This window comes from Schistocerca americana, chromosome X, assembly GCF_021461395.2.
Source record: "Schistocerca americana isolate TAMUIC-IGC-003095 chromosome X, iqSchAmer2.1, whole genome shotgun sequence".
NCBI lineage: Eukaryota > Metazoa > Arthropoda > Insecta > Orthoptera > Acrididae > Schistocerca > Schistocerca americana.
In genome coordinates this window covers 558,382,210-558,402,655 of record NC_060130.1, presented here as the reverse complement: position 1 = coordinate 558,402,655, position 20,446 = coordinate 558,382,210, and the positions used below count along the sequence as shown (strand labels likewise).

At 38.1% G+C, this 20,446-nt stretch overlaps 1 protein-coding gene across 3 annotated transcripts in view; it reads right to left on the bottom strand.

The window, feature by feature from the left end:
• Positions 1 to 1,787: 1,787 nt before the first annotated feature.
• The window catches only part of LOC124556470 (guanine nucleotide-binding protein G(I)/G(S)/G(T) subunit beta-1), a 71,026-nt gene continuing 52,367 nt past the window's right edge, over positions 1,788 to 20,446 (bottom strand). For all 3 annotated transcript variants that reach the window (XM_047130424.1, XM_047130423.1, XM_047130425.1), the window contains exons 8-9: positions 6,681 to 6,897; positions 1,788 to 2,382 (exon numbers count right to left, since the gene is read on the bottom strand). In XM_047130424.1, the coding sequence (XP_046986380.1) occupies positions 2,276 to 2,382; positions 6,681 to 6,897 (324 nt within the window). In that variant the 3' untranslated portion in view covers positions 1,788 to 2,275. The remainder of the gene's footprint in view (positions 2,383 to 6,680; positions 6,898 to 20,446) is intronic.

The following is a 20,446-nucleotide window of genomic DNA, read 5'->3' as shown; positions in this document are numbered from 1 at the left end:
GTCATTTTGCACTTGCTGGCACGAAAACTTCATTATAAAGCAATCAAATTAGCTGTGACATTATTAAATTTATGTTCAGAAATATATTTAGCGCTTTTCTACATGTTGCCATGTTAGTAGGCTAAGCGTATTATCTTGCTATCACCATGAGGTTAACATTTGTAAATGCAGCTCATCATAGCTTCCATGACTGATTCAAACATACATATTTCACTAATGTGACTCTGTACTGACTATGACCTACCATCCATTAAAGGTATTTCCATATTCAATAATATATTTACAAGTTATCATGAAGCACCAAACTGGCAGTACTTTTGTCGTCTTGTTATAATGAAAATTTAGAATATTTAATATTGCTAAGTACAGGAAGATAAAGAGCAAACCTCTGACATGTAACGAACATGACAAGCAGAGGACAAACTATGAGAACCAGTGACACATTTATTCACTGACAGTGGTATTAAATAGCTATCTATACAAAGGATTTCCTCTAAATATTGGAACAGATGATTTACAGTTCAAAACCGTCCCTAGCTTGAAGATACAACATCCAATACATTTACAATCAATACTGAAATGAGGTACCACTAATTACACAGATAAATATTTTTTGAAGAAATTTTTGTGGGACATACTATGTTGAAAGAAAGTTCACACCTATCAAATGTGAAAGGAACCACATGAAATTAAATTTGCAACAGCAAGCAATATTTTAAGTGTTGCTAATTGTGCAGCTCACATAATTAATGCCCTTCTGATAAAGAGTAGGAAGTTTTTAGAAATCTGGTTTGCAAAATAAACCATACTTTTAATTTATACACATCTTACTGACAGACAAATTCTACAATAGAAGCCAAACATTTACACACATGCTCTCCATAACACCAAAAATGGTCTGGAGCTACCTGCGGACTACATTAACCACAGTACAAACAAATGAACTAAACACGACAAGAGTTCACTACATGCACCTTTGGATATACAACAGATGTACCAAAAAATATACTACTGCAGTAATGCATACGATCATAGTGACCTTGACTTTATGATGTAGTGTCAAAAATTGTCAGACATTTATAAACTGGCAGCACATACCAAAAGCCTCATGATGTATTTTGGGGCTGAGAGGGTGGGAGGGGATGGGGCAGTCGCAAAGATTTTTTACTAACTGTTTACAAGCTTACAAGCACTTCCATATACAGGAAGAGCATGATTTTCAGAAAATACAAGTCATTTCCAGTGACACAAATTATACTTTTACATTTATGCCACCCATATAGTATCCTAATTTAGCCTAAAGAATTATTCATATCAAATCCTGATTTTAAATATCTTTACATTGCCACAAAGCTTTGAAAATTCACAAGCTGCTTCTGCCTAACAGTAAATAAAATGCAACCTATTATTCTAAGCATAAGGGATACAAAAATTATGACGACACTGATAGCATCACCTGCCTAATGTGGAAAAGCAGTCTATATAATGTTAGTACATACAACTACATGAAACACTGAATGCCAGTTCGGCACACACTGTGAACACACACTGACAGGGGAGGAAAGCTTCAGTGAGAAAACTATTAACATTTACATTTGGAAATACATTCTTTCTTCAAAATTCTCTTTGGTATTCATTCAATGCAGTTGTCGATCCAAGCTCTCATACAAAGCTGCAACCAGAACGTATTAACAGATTTACCTTTATTCTATACTCTTATTTCAGTTAAATAATAATAATAATAATAATAATAATAATAATAATAATAATAATAATAATAATAACAGTGGTAGTAGTAAATTCAAATACAAGTGTACACAGTTGTCATGCATACATTTAACACGCCTAACCAAAGAAATCTCCCAACACTGGAGTCCCTCAGAATATTAATACACTTAAATGAGATTATTTGAAAGTAACATTCACAAAACACAGAGAAGTTATTTAAATATGTGCAACTTGCAAGATGCAGTACAATGGTCACTTTACATCGGTATAACTTAAGTTTAACATCCTATAAACAGTGTGCGCTCCTTTCCACACACACACACACACACACACACACACACACACACACACACACACACACAAACAAAACAAACAAACAACAAAATGCATTATTTCTTGCTTCTAGCACTACAAATCAAAAGCTGGTTTCCTTCCTACATGATTCTGTTCTTTTTATAACTGTCCTCTTTCTCCATGCAATTAATTTAAAAATGAATTACATGCCAATAACACATTAGAATGATTTCTCAATTTCTGCAGTGCAGCTTTAATTCCAAATTCGTAGAAAACTGTCCCATGACCCTGTTGCCACTGCCATTCCATCTTCTGTTACTCCTAGACAGCTAACTCTGTTGTCATGGCCAGCAAGGATACCTATAAAATAATTTTACCATAAATTACATCAGTTAATTTTAGAAGTAGACGATCATTTTTACACTCTGCGTAATTAATAACTTCTGTCCAGTGCATTTTAATGGTCTTTATATGTACACAACAGACAGACTGTTTGAAACACTGGCTAACAATTCTACACTGCATGCACATAATATCTGAATATCTTGATTTTAGTTACCGCACAGCACAAGTATTAACAGAAAATATATCCAAGTGTCACGTAATCGAACTTAGCATAAATTACTATGGATTTTCAGTGCCCTACACCATAAATAATAATTTGAGGTCTTCAATTTCATTACTTTTCACTGATGGCTACTGATAGCTGACACACTACGCACTATTCACTTGACCAATGTAAGTAACTTCCACGATTTGCCTTTCAGTTTTTATTAGTGCAACAGTTTCCAGAATTGCATTTAGTATTTTTTTTGATAGAGGCAAAATTTCCATTGGAAAACATCTAGATTGCAAAAGATTTAATTAGACTTAAGTGGTTTCTCTTGACAATTGGAACGTACAAAGAAGGCTGAGTATCTACATTTCATTTCACTGTGAGCATAGCAAATTCAATTAACATACATTAATTTTAAAAGTAGTGATGAATGAGTGTACAAAACTGGAGAAAGTCTATCAGTTATGGTACACTAATGATACTTCTAAAGGTAATGACTGTCAATCAGAAAGGAGGAAAATTTAAATCAAGAAAAGCCTTTTCAGTACATCATGTATGATGTTAGGGGGAAACGAGTGTTCAACAACTGACACGATTCATGCTGACAAAACGTGAATGTTAAACAGGAACATGGATACCAGGAACACATTTTGAATTAATAATTTGAAATTACAGTTATGGTTTACTTTCTCTGTGCAGATGAAAAACACACAACAAATGCATGCAAATGAATCTTATGTCAACAGTGTGAAGAAAGAACTCTGAATACCAGTATGGCCTAATGATAAGCTGGAAGTGAAAAATGAAGTGAAATTTGTTCTAATTGAGGATGTGAACTAAACTAATGCCAGCTGTGTTGTTGCAATCATCAATATGGGAGTGTAGCAGAATAATTTATTTCTATTAAGTGCAAATACACAAATGTTGAAATTCTGGGCATTGACAAACAGAAGTGCAAATGTGTATATAGATAACTCATACTACTCCCTGTTGTAAGAAATGTGGAATATAAAAAAGCTGCCCACCAGCTGTACTTTTGACAGTTTTCAGAATTTATCTGGGGATTTAATCTCTTCATGGCTACCAATATGTGAACACGTCTTATTTGTTGATCAGTAGTTCATACGAATAAATTCATTACTATCATAAAACTGTTTTTACAATCCTGGAGCTGACTGTGGGAAAAAAAATTGCAGCTCTTCAGAAGTCCGAAGTTCTTGGGACATACCGTATTTACTCGAATCTAAGCTGCACTTTTTTTTCCGGTTTTTGTAATCCAAAAAACCACATGCGGCTTAGAATCGAGTACAAAGTATGTGGAAGTTCTGAAAAATGTTGGTAGGTGCCGCCACAACTAACTTCTGCCGTCTAATATATGTAGCGCTACACAGGCATGCTTTGCAGGCACAAAGACTGCCAGATTCTGCTCAGTTATAGACAACCCAGAAACAAGGTAGGTCACTTAACAAAAGCTGTTAATGTTTAACGTGGAGCAAAGTTGAAACCGGCCATGCCAGGTATGATGGAAATGGGAGAGACATGGTTGAAAACCGATGTTAAGTGATCAATGCCTGAACTGTGGCAGACAATGGGTTTTGTAGCCCTGAACTGAAACCCTTGCCCTAACCTAACCCCAACGTCCTGATGTGCCATGTATCCCAGGGATATGTGAACAATAATCTGCAGCCAAACTAAAATCACGATCCCTTCCTCGACAGCATGTAAGGCTAACCTCTATGAGCCAACTCTAGACCAAAATGTCAGTTTCACCGTTAAAAGCCAACTAATTTCTCTATGTCATTCGTTACCTGAAACTATCTTCACATTGGCTACACAAACTGCCATGTTACTGGACGATGGCGAGTCTTGCATGCAGATTACAAGCGACATGCATATTCGAAACGAAATATGCATGATAGGAAGAAAAAAAACCAGCAGATAGAAAAGTCAATATGATGATGAAAACAACACTGCAAAGTATTAGAAATAAAAAGTATGTTTAAACCACTTAATTGATAAGCATAATGAACTCTTTTGATTAGATTAAAAACTAATAAATTTCACTGCAGTTGACCGGATTTGAACCTAAGACCTTCTACCCATCAGTTTTCTATGCTAACCACTAAATTACGCTATTACTCTGCAGATATTTCTTGTATTTCCGACTCTTATGACGGTGTCCCCAAGAAAGAATGCTTGACAAGGAAACCAACTAATTGTCGTGGCAGCTTGACAACAGTGAATGGTTTGGACATCATGATGCATGCTCTGACTGGAGGGAATTGGCTCCAGTGCGTGAAGGTCAACTATCATTTAACTTTAATCAGACTATAGCAAATAAACTGAAAAGAATAGTTGCTACTCACCATATAATAAAGATGCTGACTGACAGATAGATGCAACAAAAAACTTTGAGAAATTTTCTAATGCATTACTATACTCAGTGTCCATCGTCCTTTCTCTTCTTTCCTGTGTTTCTCCTGTTGCCTTATGAAGTGTACTTTCTGATAGTATTTTTGTTGCGCCTATCTGCAACTCAGTATCTCCATCATATTGTCATTTGAAACTAATGAGTGGAGCTGTGGAAACTGGAAATGGAGTGTTGAGTGGAGATATCTGAATTTTTGTGACATCTTTCTGTTTGAGTTCAATAGGCATGTGACAGCAGCAGAGGCAGCCAGAAACATTTGCACCATGTAGGGGAATTGGTACCATTGCACAGAGCATTGCAAGAAAATGGTTCTCTCACTTTAAGGACAACTGTTTTCACATTAGATACTCTCCACATCCAAGGAAAGAACTTTGGGGTTTGATAATCACTTAAACGCATTAATCCACAATGATCCACATCAGTGTACTCGAGAGCTGGCAAATGGTATGAACTGATAATTCCAGCATCATGCAACACTTGCATACATGGGGAAGTTGTATGAGCACCACATGTATAATCACAAAAATCAGTGAGTGGCCATGTGTGCACCTCTGCTGGCTCATCATCAATTGGCTCGTGCATGACACCAATCATTCCCACCCTGTATAGTTACTGGTGACTAGAAATGGTGTCTATGTTATCATAAGGAAAAGGAAGGAATGGTTGTCCCAAATAAAGCAGCACATCCCAGTAGAAAGACCTGCACCCATCCACAGAAGATAACATGATGCATCTGGTGGAACAGTGATAGTGTGGTGCACTGCAAATTGCTCCCCACAAGATGTAACTACCACTGCTGACATTTACTGTATATAACAGTCATTTTGGAGATGCACTCCAAGAACAATGACCAGGGTGACTGCATGAAGTGACGCTACTCTACGGTAACTCCCACCTGTATTCTGCTAAACTGACAAAAACACTATACAGGAGTTTAGCTGGGAAGTCATTCTGCACCCACCTTATTCATCTGATTTTGTGCTCTCAGATTCTCACATTTCCCACTAACAATTTTCAAGCAACTTCCTTCCCAGATAAAAATGCATTCCGAACACAGCTTGACGAGTTCTTCGCCTCAAACCACACGATTTCTACAATTGCAGACTAAAAGCTATCCCAGCATTGGCCGACTGTTGTAAATAGTCAAGGAGAATATATTATTGGTGACTATAGCCTATGTTATGTGTACCTGTTGCATTTATTAAACTTACGGGGAGTCACTATGAACCTATGCACCAACCCAATATATTTTTCTGGTCAAAATTGTGCTGTTGGTTTTTCTTACGTTTTGCTGAAACACTATTATATGAAATAATTTATTAGAATAACACTTTGCACCATCTTATTTGCCTCTACAACCACACTGTTCTTTCTATACTGCTGCTAACAATTTCTCCCCCATACTGCCAATTATTTGCATCTGCAAGAACTACAAAAGCATTTTAGATATTGTAGTAACAGAATTATCCCACTGAATTTTGTTAAATTATTTTCTATTGAAGGTACAAAGTATGTACATTTGGTGAATGCCATTATACAAGCTATGAAAACACTGGCTTAAGTTTATGGAAGTAAATTCTTTTCAAATTTTACAGCAACCAATACCACAACAGAATATACTCCACAAGGCAAAACTTGTCTCTCAATACCAAATCTTCAATGATTTCTTACCTGCACGTTCCGTTTTCATTGAGTCCCAAACATTACAATTGAAGTCATCGTAACCAGCCAACAGTAAGCGACCAGACTTGGAAAATGCAACAGATGTAATCCCACAAATAATATTATCATGAGAATACATTGCTAATTCTTGATCTGCTCGAATGTCGAATAGACGGCATGTCGCATCGTCACTGCCTGTTGCAAAGGCATAGCCATTTGGAAAGAACTGCAAAAAATAAAATATAAAAATTAAATCAAGCATTGAGAAAAACTTACTATTACGCTCTGAATTTTTTGAAGTGCATGTATGCCTTGAGCCCTGTTTTGCTAAATGCGAGAGGAATACAACTACAAAATTAAGTTGCGTTCACTGGAGTACTGCTATATCTGTACAATTTCTGTAATTATTCATAATGAAATATTTAGGAAATAACAGACTTCATCAATAGGGTGGATAGCTCCAAATTTCAAGTACAAAAAAATTGATTAAAATTTTGACTGCAAAGAAAAATGTTTCTCACCGTCTCGAAGTTTTGTTCAGAATCTCTGTTTGAATGGTTATTAGTTTGGGGAACAAATTAACAATGTCTTCTAGTATAATTTTCCAGAGTAATTATTCTAGAAGAAAGTTTTGATCACATAAAAGCGAGAAGTGAGAGTGGTATGTGATGTACACCCACAGTCTTCTTGTAGAGACTACTACACAGAGAGATGTATTTTAATTGCACCCTCACAATGCACACATTCATTAATGACATTAATAATAAATAATTATTGTGATTTTGATAAAAATTGTGTTCACAGCTAAAGCACTGGAAGAAAACATGTATTAGTTACTTATTACTAAATCTGTTAGAGGAACATAAAATAATTCAGAATGCAACTACAAAAGCCTTTCAGCAATTTCCCAATACTATGAAATGTCGACAAATACAATGTACAATTTTCAAATTGATATTCAGTTAATTCTTCTGGCCACCTTCTATTCCACAGACATGTTTAATGAAAAATTTGTAGCAGGTATACTATACTACAAAAACATTTCAACTTTATTATTTTCCACTTTTAACGTGAGCAGTGACATTGCTATTAAGTTTACACCACTGAGATATTTAGAGCCAGTTGTACAAACGTCACTACCTGGAGATCAATTTTCACCTCGGTTCAGAAAGTCTGTTCAACAAACCACTAGATTGCTTTGACACTTAACCACTGAATGAGGTTCAGTATTGGTCTACATCAGAAAGAAACACATTTGGCACCACCCCTAAAAATCAGCTACTTACACGATTATCATGATTCGACCACAGATATTAATCATACAACAATATCTTTACCACTGAATGTATCTTGTCTAGTACAAGAAAAGTAAGCAGAAAACCGCACAGTCTTCTAACTTCTCCCCAGCCAAAAAATGTTTATTGCTGGATCTCTTATTGGGTCAGTATAGAGACACAACAGAGGGCAAAAACCTGATTAAGTTACAATGATTAATGAAGGGTAGGTGTGGAAAGAAGCTGCTGTTACGTAATTCACAGAACATAGGGACAAATCTTGACTGGACAAGTTTTAAAATGTTTTGCAACAATATCAAGAAATGCACAAAGAAAGCATTCACGCATGCCAACATATAATTTCAGCACACAATTATTAAATTTCATCTTCATGTAATTACAAGTGCTAAGCAACCTATAGCAAAATTGTGTCAATTTTTTGAAGCTGAAATGCTGGAGGTGGTAATTTTGTGAGGCCTACTGTTATGGTAAGGGGGCAAAAGCTAATTTCAGCACTGAAGCTAGACTATTTCCATTTCCAGCCCCTTACAATGATGCAGATTTTCATCTCTAAGTTACGCATGTTTGTTTGTATGTATTTTAATATCATCTGATGAATGTTGTGAAATAAATTTGCCATGTAAAAGGCAGTCTACAATATTATTCATTATGTTCCTGTTCATTTCTTGTTCTGATATACATTTACACAACACTGAAGGCTGCAGATGATTCACAGCAACAGTAAATGAGGAGAAGACTAACTTCAAATGAAAATATTGTTCTACTCTAAGACACTAACAGGAGAGGATGTTTAAATTGAGCTGATAATAATAGTGTAAGTTAAACTCTGCAGCAGAACACTGCATGTTTTGAACTGAAAAATCTAATTCTATGCGGATATGCAACCAGCAGGTCAGGATTCTGTTACAGAACCTACAGTGTCAGAATAAAATCCCGAAAACAAAAATATAGAAAACTTTCTCTATGTGAAATGCCAATTTTTACACAAGAAGTAGAGTTCCTTGAAGTTAAGCATAAAATGAAAGTACAGTGCTTGTTCGTGGAACGTGAAATAACGGTAATACTAAGAGTAGATAAAAGAAACCAAAATAAACAAAAAAAAATCATGTTTTCAAAAAATTTATTCCAATTTTGTAACCATTTTTACGTAAACACATTGACTGTAAATTCTGCCCTCATTGCACCACAACTCCAGTTACTGTCATTTATTGTTGGTAATGGAATGTCTTTGTAGACCCTTCTCCAAACAAAAGCAGTGTCATCTGTTTTAGGCTCCTTATATAATGCCCTGACAGCTATATCATACTGTGCCTTACAATTTAGTTTTACTGAGTCATGAACTTTAACAACTAGACATTCTGGACATTAGTAAAGATTTACAGAGGTGAAAAGTGGTATGTGGAAGAAAAGAACTTCCAAGAACAAACCTGGCATCAAATCTGAGATCCTATCTACTATTCCAGGACAACCACTGAGCTGATAGTTACCAACTAAAACATGTGCTTTGATGTAATCAATAAATTACATCACACATTAAGAGGGAAGGAGGGTCAACAAAAGTGTGTCGTCATGTGACAAGGATGGGTGGGGGTGGGGGGGAGTTGTAAGCTTTGTGATATAGCAAGTATGAAGTTTTGTTTTGCATTATGCCTTAAAAACATTACCAATTCTATCATCATCATCATTTACTAAGGTTTAAATCTGTCTGTGTACTTGCAAAAGGATGGGTGATATGGGAAAATTCCAGTTAGATTACATCATGACACCTCTAAAAAGGGCCATCACAAAAGCTGGGAAGGAAAACATAGGTACAAAGAAGGTAACTATGAAATACTTTAATTGATAGATGAAAAGAGGAAGTACAAAAATGTTCTGGGGAAACTCAGGTACAGAGAAATACAAGTTGCTGAGGAATGAAATAAATAGGAAGTGCAGGGAAGCTAAGACAAAATGGCTGCAGCAAAAATGTGAAGACATCAAAAAAGAAATGATTGCTGGAATGACAGACTCAGCAAACAGGAAAGTCAAAACCACCTTTGGTTACATTAAAAGCAAGGGTGATAACATTAAGAGTGCAACAGGAATTCCCCAGTAAATGCAGAGGAGAGAGCATATAGGTGGAAAGAATACATTGAAAGCCTCTATGAGGGTGAAGATTTGTCTGATGTGATAGAAGAACAGACAGGAGCCAATTTAGAAGAGATGGGGGATCCAGGATTAGAATCAGAATTTAGGAGAGCTTTGGAGGACTTAAGGTCAAATAAGGCAGAAGGGATAGATAACATTCCATTAGAATTTCTAAAATCATTGGGAGAAGTGGCAACAAAGACTATTCACGTTGATGTGTAGGATGTATGAGTCTGGCAACATTCCATCTGACTTTACGAAAAGCGTCATCCACACAATTCCGAAGATGGCAAGAGCTGACGAGTGCGAGAATTACCGCACAGTCAGCGTAACAGCTCATGCAGCCAAGTTGCTTACAAGAATAATATACAGAAGAATGGAAAAGAAAATTGAGGATGCGCTAGATGACGATCAGTTTGGCTTTAGGAAAGGTAAAGGCACCAGAGAGGCAATTCTGACATTGCGGTTAATAAAGGAAGCAAGACTAAAGAAAATTCAAGAGACGTTCATAGGATTTGTTGACCTGGAGAAACTGTTCGACAATGTAAAATGGTGGAAGATGTTTGAAATTCTGCAAAAAGTAGGTGTAAGATATAGGGAGAGACGGGTCATATACAATGTGTATGACAGCCAAGAGGGAATAATCAGAGTGGACGACCAAGAATGAAGTGCTCATATTAAAAAGGGTGTAAGGAAAGGGTGTAGCCTTTTGCCCCTACTGTTCAATCTGTACACCAAGGAAGCAATGATGGAAATAAAACAAAGGTTCAAGAGTGGAATTAAAATTCAAGGCGAAAGGTCAATGAGACGATTCACCAATGACATTGCTATCCCGAGTGAAAGTGAAGAAGAATTACATGATCTGCTGAACAGAATGAACAGTCTAATGAGTACAGAGAATGGATTGAGGGTAAATCGAAGAAAGACAAAGGTAATGAGAAGTATTAGAAATGAAGACAGTGAGAAACTTATCAGGATTGATGACCATGAAGTAGATGAAGTTAAGGCATTCTGCTACCCAGGCAGTAAAATAATCAATGACGGATGGAGCTAGGAAGACATCAAATTCAGACTAGCAATGGCAAACAGGGCGTTCCTGGCCAAGGGAAGTCTACTAATATCAAATAACGGCCTTAATGCGAGGAAGAAATTTCTGAGAACGTATGTCTGGAGTACAGTATTGTATGGTAGTGAAACACGGACTGTGGGAAAGCCAGAATAAAAGAGAATCTAAGCATTTGAAATGTGGTGCTACAGACAAATATTGAAAATTAGGTGGACTGATAAAGTAAGGAATGAGGAGGTACTGCCCAGAATCGAAGGGGAACGGAATGTGTGGAAACACTGATAAGGAGAAGGGACAGGAAGGTAGGAAATCTGTTAAGACATGGCGCAAAGACTTCCACGGTACTACAGTGTGTAAACTTTTAGATGGCAGACCTCTCCCTAGTCCTGAATCGGTAGAAGTCGGTAAACGTCGAGAGGCTTCGGTAGGCACGCAGTTTCGACGGCTGCCAACATTACGTAGCTGACTGTTGTACAAGGTAGCCATTGTTGTCTGCTTCATTATTGTTTTGCGCTGTACTGTTCTGCGTGTTTTTATTGTGCAGTTGTGCTAAACATTATCAAAATGAGTGAAGAGGCAGTTGCTGGCCCACCTCGGGAGTCGCCAACAACCCCTACTGGTAGGCCTACGGTTAGAAGGAAACCGGTATTAACGTAGCGATGCTCGCAAAATTATATTTCATGTTATTGAATGCTGCGAAAGTGAAAGGGAGCAGAAAAAATTGCTTCACCCCATTTACAAATCTTCAGTGAGAGCTGCTACATACACAGGACAAAGCATGCGTAGCATTCGAAGATTCAAACAGTTTTCCAAGAATTATCCTGGTGTTGCCACCACGAACGCCTGGCAAGAAAAGGTGAGTTTCCATTTCAAATATTTTGTTCGCGATAACTTTGAAGGAGCCCCCTATTTCGTCCGAATTACCTTATATTTCATTTTTCCTTGCTACCGTATTGCTTTGTATGGAAACACCACTGGTTACTGTATTATTTCGAAACGCATTCATTCATATTACAGTACATTTCCAAATTTAAAAAAATACATGCAGTGCAGAAGGAATTTTCTTATAAATCTTTCTCTCTTTTAACTTAGGAAAAGAAGTGGAGAAATCGAAGTAATGATCGATGATTTCAACGAGCGTGTCATTCGTGACACGATAGCGGAATTTTATTCAGTGCGGAAGATTGTGCCGAGCCTGCAAACACTGCTTCCAGTTTTCTACAACAAAATAGGCTGGAAGTGGAGTATTGTCTCACTGAGAAAAGTACTTTTGTCTATGGGATACATATGGCATAAGGTGGAAAACAAGAGGAATGTGTTCTTAGACCAGACATTGTGCACTGGCGATCTCGTTTCATGGTTTGTGAGCGCATAGTAAACAAACACTATATAATGGAAGGAAACATTCCACGTGGGAAAAATTATATATATAAACAAAGATGAGGTGACTTACCGAACAAAAGCGCTGGCAGGTCGATAGACACACAAACAAACACAAACATACACACAAAATTCAAGCTTTCGCAACAAACTGTTGCCTCATCAGGAAAGAGGGAAGGAGAGGGGAAGACGAAAGGAAGTGGGTTTTGAGGGAGAGGGTAAGGAGTCATTCCAATCCCGGGAGCGGAAAGACTTACCTTAGGGGGAAGAAAGGACAGGTATACACTCGCACACACGCACATATCCATCCACACATACAGACACAAGCAGACATATAAATATGTTTGCTTGTGTCTGTATGTGTGGATGGATATGTGCGTGTGTGCGAGTGTATACCTGTCCTTTCTTCCCCCTAAGGTAAGTCTTTCCGCTCCCGGGATTGGAATGACTCCTTACCCTCTCCCTCAAAACCCACTTCCTTTCGTCTTCCCCTCTCCTTCCCTCTTTCCTGATGAGGCAACAGTTTGTTGCGAAAGCTTGAATTTTGTGTGTATGTTTGTGTTTGTTTGTGTGTCTATCGACCTGCCAGCGCTTTTGTTCGGTAAGTCACCTAATCTTTGTTTTTATATATATAGGAAAACATTCCACATGGGAAAAATATATCTAAAAACAAAGATGATGTGACTTACCAAACGAATGCGCTGGCAGGTCGATAGACACACAAACAAACACAAACATACACACAAAATTCAAGCTTTCGCAACAAACTGTTGCCTCATCAGGAAAGAGGGAAGGAGAGGGGAAGACGAAAGGAAGTGGGTTTTAAGGGAGAGGGTAAGGAGTCATTCCAATCCCGGGAGCGGAAAGACTTACCTTAGGGGGAAAAAAGGACAGGTATACACTCGCACACACGCACATATCCATCCACACATACAGACACAAGCAGACATATAAATATGTTTGCTTGTGTCTGTATGTGTGGATGGATATGTGCGTGTGTGCGAGTGTATACCTGTCCTTTCTTCCCCCTAAGGTAAGTCTTTCCGCTCCCGGGATTGGAATGACTCCTTACCCTCTCCCTCAAAACCCACTTCCTTTCGTCTTCCCCTCTCCTTCCCTCTTTCCTGATGAGGCAACAGTTTGTTGCGAAAGCTTGAATTTTGTGTGTATGTTTGTGTTTGTTTGTGTGTCTATCGACCTGCCAGCGCTTTTGTTCGGTAAGTCACCTAATCTTTGTTTTTATATATATAGGAAAACATTCCACATGGGAAAAATATATCTAAAAACAAAGATGATGTGACTTACCAAACGAATGCGCTGGCAGGTCGATAGACACACAAACAAACACAAACATACACACAAAATTCAAGCTTTCGCAACAAACTGTTTGCTCATCAGGAAAGAGGGAAGGAGAGGGAAAGACTTCTTTCCCTCTCCTTCCCTCTTTCCTGATGAGGCAACAGTTTGTTGCGAAAGCTTGAATTTTGTGTGTATGTTTGTGTGTCTATCGACCTGCCAGCACTTTAGTGCGGTAAGTCACATCATCTATATACACACACACACACACACACACACACACACACACACACAGTTTTACTTCCAAGCCTTTCGTGTAAGCATGACGCGCAATTTGTAGTGCCCGCACTGCAACTGGTAGGCGTGCCTTGTCCCCCCAACGGCTCCTCTTCCCTTCCCTCGCCAGCCAATGCTTGCTTCCTACTCTCCCCGCACTCCCCTCACAACTCTGCCATCTTACAGTAAACACACTGTAGAGGGAGCTGCAGAGGGCAAAAACCGTACAGGAAGACAGTGATTGGAATACATCCAGCAAATAATGGAAGACTTAGGTTGCAAGTACTACTCTGAGATGAAGAGGTTAGCACAGGAGAGGAATTCGTGGCAGGCCGCGTCAAACCAGTCTGAAGACTGACAACATAAAAAAAAAAAAAAATCACTTTTTGACATGGCACCCATGAAATGTGATTCTTGTTCATGCTGACTGCACCTATGATGTCACACGTCAGACTTTCATATGAACTGCCAATGCTCTGATTTCATTTCTGTCAAACTGTTTATACCATTCCATCAAAATTCTACTTTCGCTGAGTAATGGACATGCTTCCTTGGTTCTACTATTTTGTGATTGTGACTGATTTATCTAATAAATTTAAAATGAGTAGAAAATGATTTCAGTTTTCTTTAGCGCAAACTATATAAAGTGTACAGTGAAGTTTATGCTGACATAAATAAAATCTACAAGACAAAGTCAATACCTTGTAGAGATGTTTGAAAAAGTGACTATGTTGAAGGTGAAGTGGTTCCCAAAATCAGAGAATTGCAAATAAAACTGAAGAAAAAAAATGACACTTTTTTTTAATTTATGAGTCGTCAAAACTGCCAAACAACTATTGCCCATGGGTGTAAAAGCAAGAGTGTTTTATATTTAACATTTCATTCTGCACCACAAAAAATATGTTTTGTGTGCTGTGGCAAATTAAACAGAATAAGCCCATCAATTATGTTCAGTAATAGTTCACTACTTATAAAGCAAAATCAGCCACCGCATCTTTCTGCTTGTTGGACGCAATCTCTGAAAGTACAAGGTCGTGTGCAAGATGCCCATACTCAACATTTTACATGCTTACGATTGACTGCTGGAAGAAACCAACCAGGACATACCAGGAGAGACTGAAGATATAGGTATGCAACAACAGGAAGCCTGTTACCTTGAACAGTACCAAAATCAACTCCCTTGTAAGAACGGAATGAAATTGTAGGACTAGAATCTGAGCTCAATAGCTTGCTTTTAGAATGGAATTCTGGCCTGGCGGCAACACATGAAGCAACAAAAAGAATAACAGCAGTCAATAAAGCCTTTCAACAGGAAAGAAACGTACCTAAGAGAAAGATCAGCACAGCCAAACGACAGACGAAAGTTTTAGTTCTAAAAACAAATTCTACGAATTTGTACAAGTAATTCCAACTTAGCAGAAACTCTTTAAATTTGAAATACTGTTTGTCAGCCTAGAGTAGAAGAGAATAAATCTGGTTTACTTTAAGTCCCAAAAGAGATTGCAGTTTTTGGTGGTGCAGCTGATGACCGATTCTGCACCGAGGTTAAAAGGTGCTGCAAAACACTATGATTTACAAGCCAAAGCATGTAAAGAAGGCTTCACAATAAGTCAGACTACTACTCTGGTGAATCAACATGGGGGAAGGGGAAAAAAAAAACACGTGGTAACTGCTCCAGTTAAACTGTACAAATGACACTTTGCTTCATGTAATGCATAAAGATGACAAATTCTTTACAGCTACTACAAGAAACCTTGAACCTTTAGCTTCAATTTTGGGCCAAGGTCAAGTATTATTTTTATCTTTGGATGACAAAGCACATGTGCCATTAGCTATTACAACAGTAAATGCTCAAGAGCCAATATTAAGGCACCTTGACTACAGTATAAAATTACCTGACTATAACTTTGTGGTCATCGAAAAATAAACTTTTCCCTCAGTTTATGCAGTTATCTTAATAAAGGAAAGATGGACACACATTGGGCGTACATTTGTACAGATTTGTAGTGGAAAACATTCTTCCTCTAATGCAGAGACTCTTGCCACAGACTGACTTTCTGAATTACCAGCTTTTGGAAAGTTAATGAGAACTCAATGTTTGCTTCCACTTGTGATAATGGTCCCAACAAAAATATGAGTTACAGTTTCAGCTGTGCAAAATAAAATATTTTAACCTTGATGCAATATACATTGCTACAAATGCTCCAGGAAGCAGTGCACTGAACACAGCAGAGCGACAAATGGTGCCTCTTAGTTGAGAACTTATCGGTGTTCTGTGCCAACAGATACCAGACTGTATATTGTACAGGCTAGGACTTCGACAAACGATTGCACGAAGTATGCAAATCACATATGTGAATCACAATATCTTTCTTAATTTATAGAATGCGAGGTTATGTGTTGCAGTCTGACAAACTAGTTTGTGGCAGTTATTGAGATATGGGGTTTTTTCTGCCACCTGTTTGGATTAAACATACTTCAGACATGTATGTGTCCTGTAGGAAATGGTGACTCCAATGGTAAATTTACTCCATTGTTACTATGTATCACATCTGAACCAAGTTCTGTACCAACACATGCAAGAGCCAACAAGAGGTATTCCTCAGATTCATCCTCAAAAAATTGCAGGTAGACATGGCAGGGGAGTTCTTTATTTGATGAACGATCACAATGCTGTATTGTTGGATGAAAATGATGTGAATACATATAATGTTCCCAACATTAACCCAATCGAGAACACACTGAACTGCTATGCCAACAGTAAGTAATATAAAGAAATGGGATCAAAGTTCTTGGACACAAAATGATTAAATTTTGTAGGTTATGTTTTACGAATTTTCTAAAACTTTTGATATATTCTTGATTTTATGACAAATGATTTTATACAGAAATGCACAATTCCAGAAGTGTTTAAATTTAATAATTTCTAAATTTAAAACTGCAAAATGTTTCTTCATACAAGGGGGTGGGTGGGGCAGTCACGTGGCCACCTGAAGCAAGGAGACAGCCCCTCCAAAAATCATGAAGTTTGTGCGAGGTAATTTATGGATGGCACCATACTACTAGTTTTGTCCCTAACAGCTTAATAGAAATTGAATATTTACTGATAGTCTAGCCAGGAAAACATTTTTGTAAGATGCGTTCGATCATTACTGGCTGTGGTAGAACGTGTTGTACTTCGTCTTTCACTGCAAATTTTTCTAGTTTCCCATTCTCACCCAGCCACCGTGTGTCTAGGTCTTAAATTAATGATAATTGTGAGCCACCTCCTAGAATTGTTATGAGTTCAGTTGTTATCTGCACTCATTAGTTACACAGCTGATAAAGTCCAAGCTTCAGTAATGTGAATGTGGTGTATTCATACATTTACTTAATGTATTTTGTGTTAGTAACTTTCTAATATTTCCTTCTTTTAACTCTTACTTGTGCAAAAAATAGTGTTGTTTTGTAATGTCACTAGGTTGAGAACTGACTACTGCAGCTGATCTTTACTTGACCCACGAAATTTCGCATCAAAAGAACTGGTACCCTTGTCTAATATGGTCTACAGCACACAGAAGTGCCGCAACAGGACGTGGGATGGACTACACTAATGTCTGAAGTAGTGCTGGAGGGAACTGACACCATGAATCCTATAGGGCTGTCCATAAATCCGTAAGAATGTTCAAATGTGTGTGAAATCTTATGGGACTTAACTGCTAAGGTAATCCGTAAGAGCACGGTGGGGTGGATATCTCTTCTGAGCAGCATCCCAGATATTCTCAATGATGTTTATTTCTAAGGAGTTTGGTGAGCAGCAGAAATGTTTAAGGTAAGATGAGTGTTTCTGGAGCCACTCTTTAGCAACGTGTGGGGTGTCCCATTGTCCTGCCGGAGTTGCCCAAGTCCATCAGAATGCACAATGGACATGAATGGATGCAGGTGATCAGACAGAATGCTTATGTATGTGTCCCCAGTCAGAGCCATATCTAGATGTATCAAGGATCCCATATAACTAACTGCACACACCCCACACCATTACAGAGCCTCCACCAATTTGCACAGTCCCCTACTGACATGCAGGGGACATGGATTCATGAGGTTGTCTCCATACCTGTACACATCCAGCTGATCGATATAATTTGAAACAAGACTCTTCTCACCAGGCAACATGTCCCCAGTCATCAATAGTCCAATGTTTGTGTTGACACACCCAGGCGAGGTGTAAAGCTTTGTGTCTTGCAATCATCAAGGGTATAAGAGTGGGCCTTCGGCTCCAAAAGCCCATATCAATGATGTTTCATTTAATGGTTCGCACACTGACACTTGCTGATGACCCAGCACTGAATTCGGCAGCAATTTGCAGAAGGGTTGCACTTTGTCACATTGAACGATTCTCGTTAGTTATCGTTGGTCCCATTCTTGCAAGATCTTTTTCCAGCTGCAGCGATGGCAGAGATTTGATGTTTTACCACATTCCTGATATTCTGTTTCATTTTCTACCAGCTTGTTCACTTACAACAGCCTATGCAATGATCCTTTTCATATTAATTCAAATTGTTGCACCCCTGTTAGTTATGTGAGCTGACTGATTCCAACTGCAATGCACTAACACAGTCATAGGTAGTATGTTTGCCATTCTGTTATATACAATTTAACATTCTTGAGCGTTTAACGTAAGCCGCCAATCAACACCACTTTTAAAGCTTATGAAACCAAACTAAATACATGTGCAGCATTTTTTTTTCTTTTTCGAGCACTTCATTACAGATAACTGCATCATCTAATGCACCCCAATCTTCTGATGACAATACAGATTCTCACTACCAGCCCAGTAGACACAGTTCTGAAAAAGGGGTTGGTTGATAACAGTGGAGTAATTTTAGTTTTCAGGTGCATTTATGTATTATCCTTAGCGTGAAAACCAAAGTTCTAGACCCTTCCCCCTTGTGAATTATTTGCCATCTTGAAAAAAGTGCTAAGAAATGCCACTTTTTCCAGTTTTTGATCAGTACATCGCTTACAGAGCATTTTTGGTAAAAATATGTGCTTATCAATTTTGAAGTGCGTTAAGTTTCCTGCGAGTTTCACATATAACGTGTTGGAAAATTCTGAACCGCTACTGAGACTTTTTTTAGTTCAATGTTGTGCAAAATGCATAACAGCTAATCTTGTAAAGGATTTAATTTCCTTCAAGAGTCATACAAAATGTTTGTAATTACTCCCTATACACACCAATACTGTTGCATAACAATTTTAGTGAAAGTGGACTTTAAAATGAATATACCATCCTCAGTAAAAATAGTATTCCTGAATGTAATATCTTTAAGTAATTATTCATGCAATATATAGACTTAGTTCATGAGATTCGTGTAATTTCTACGGAATGCATTCTCGAAGGAACAAAATCCACATTTTACTCTACCTTCACGCCATTACCAAGTGAAACAAAAATGGGAAAGAGCAAAGCTGATGATGTAGATGGTGGCTACCTCCTACACAGAGTTCAATGATATCCGAGCGAACATTTTTCTACTATTTTTGAAAGTCTTGTGACTATGTACAGTGACATGATCAAAATACTGTGGTAGTCTTCGATGGGTATGCCACAGAACAAAATAAAAGGGACACTGAAACAGCTCATTGTTCAAGGCTACAATCTTCTGCAAAATTTCTCTTTGTCAGTACCATGTTTCCACAGATGCCAAAGGATAAATTGTTTGAAAAAATTCCCCACTTCATTCACTGCTTTAGAAGGAATTTCTGCAAGCACAAATGGTCACGAAGCAGGCAGAAGATACAGATCTATGGTTAGGAGCCTGTGTACAGTGCTGCTTATTTGTGGACGATGTTGCCGTTTTCTGTTCCTCCAGCAGTGTTGCAAACCACTGCCCTGAGGTACCCCATTCTCCTGCTAAAAATGATCCAACAGCATATTACCACCTTGGGACCTAAAATAGGATGTCGACAGCAAGGACTGTATGAAGATAGAAATAAGCAGTGGAAGTAAGTTGATAGAGGAGCAGGAATGTAAGATCTGTGCCCTTCAGGTGCAGTTACAATGTGCAAAGAAAGGAACTAGATAGGTTGAGGAGGGTAAAGGGTGGTTGGGAATGGGAACTGGCAGTTGGCAAGAAGGCAGCTAGGAAGAGGAGGTATCCAGACAGTTATGCTTTTCGTATATTCAACAGATTTGACCAACTGTCAGAGTTGAGTGGAGAGGATCCTCGTGTAGCTGTAGATGTACGGACATGCAGCAATCCTCAAGCAGTTAGGAGGCATATGTCAGTTGTAAAGTCTAACAGAAAGAAAAGAGCTCTGATGCTAGGTCGTCCGCACGGTAGGGGTGTGGGCCA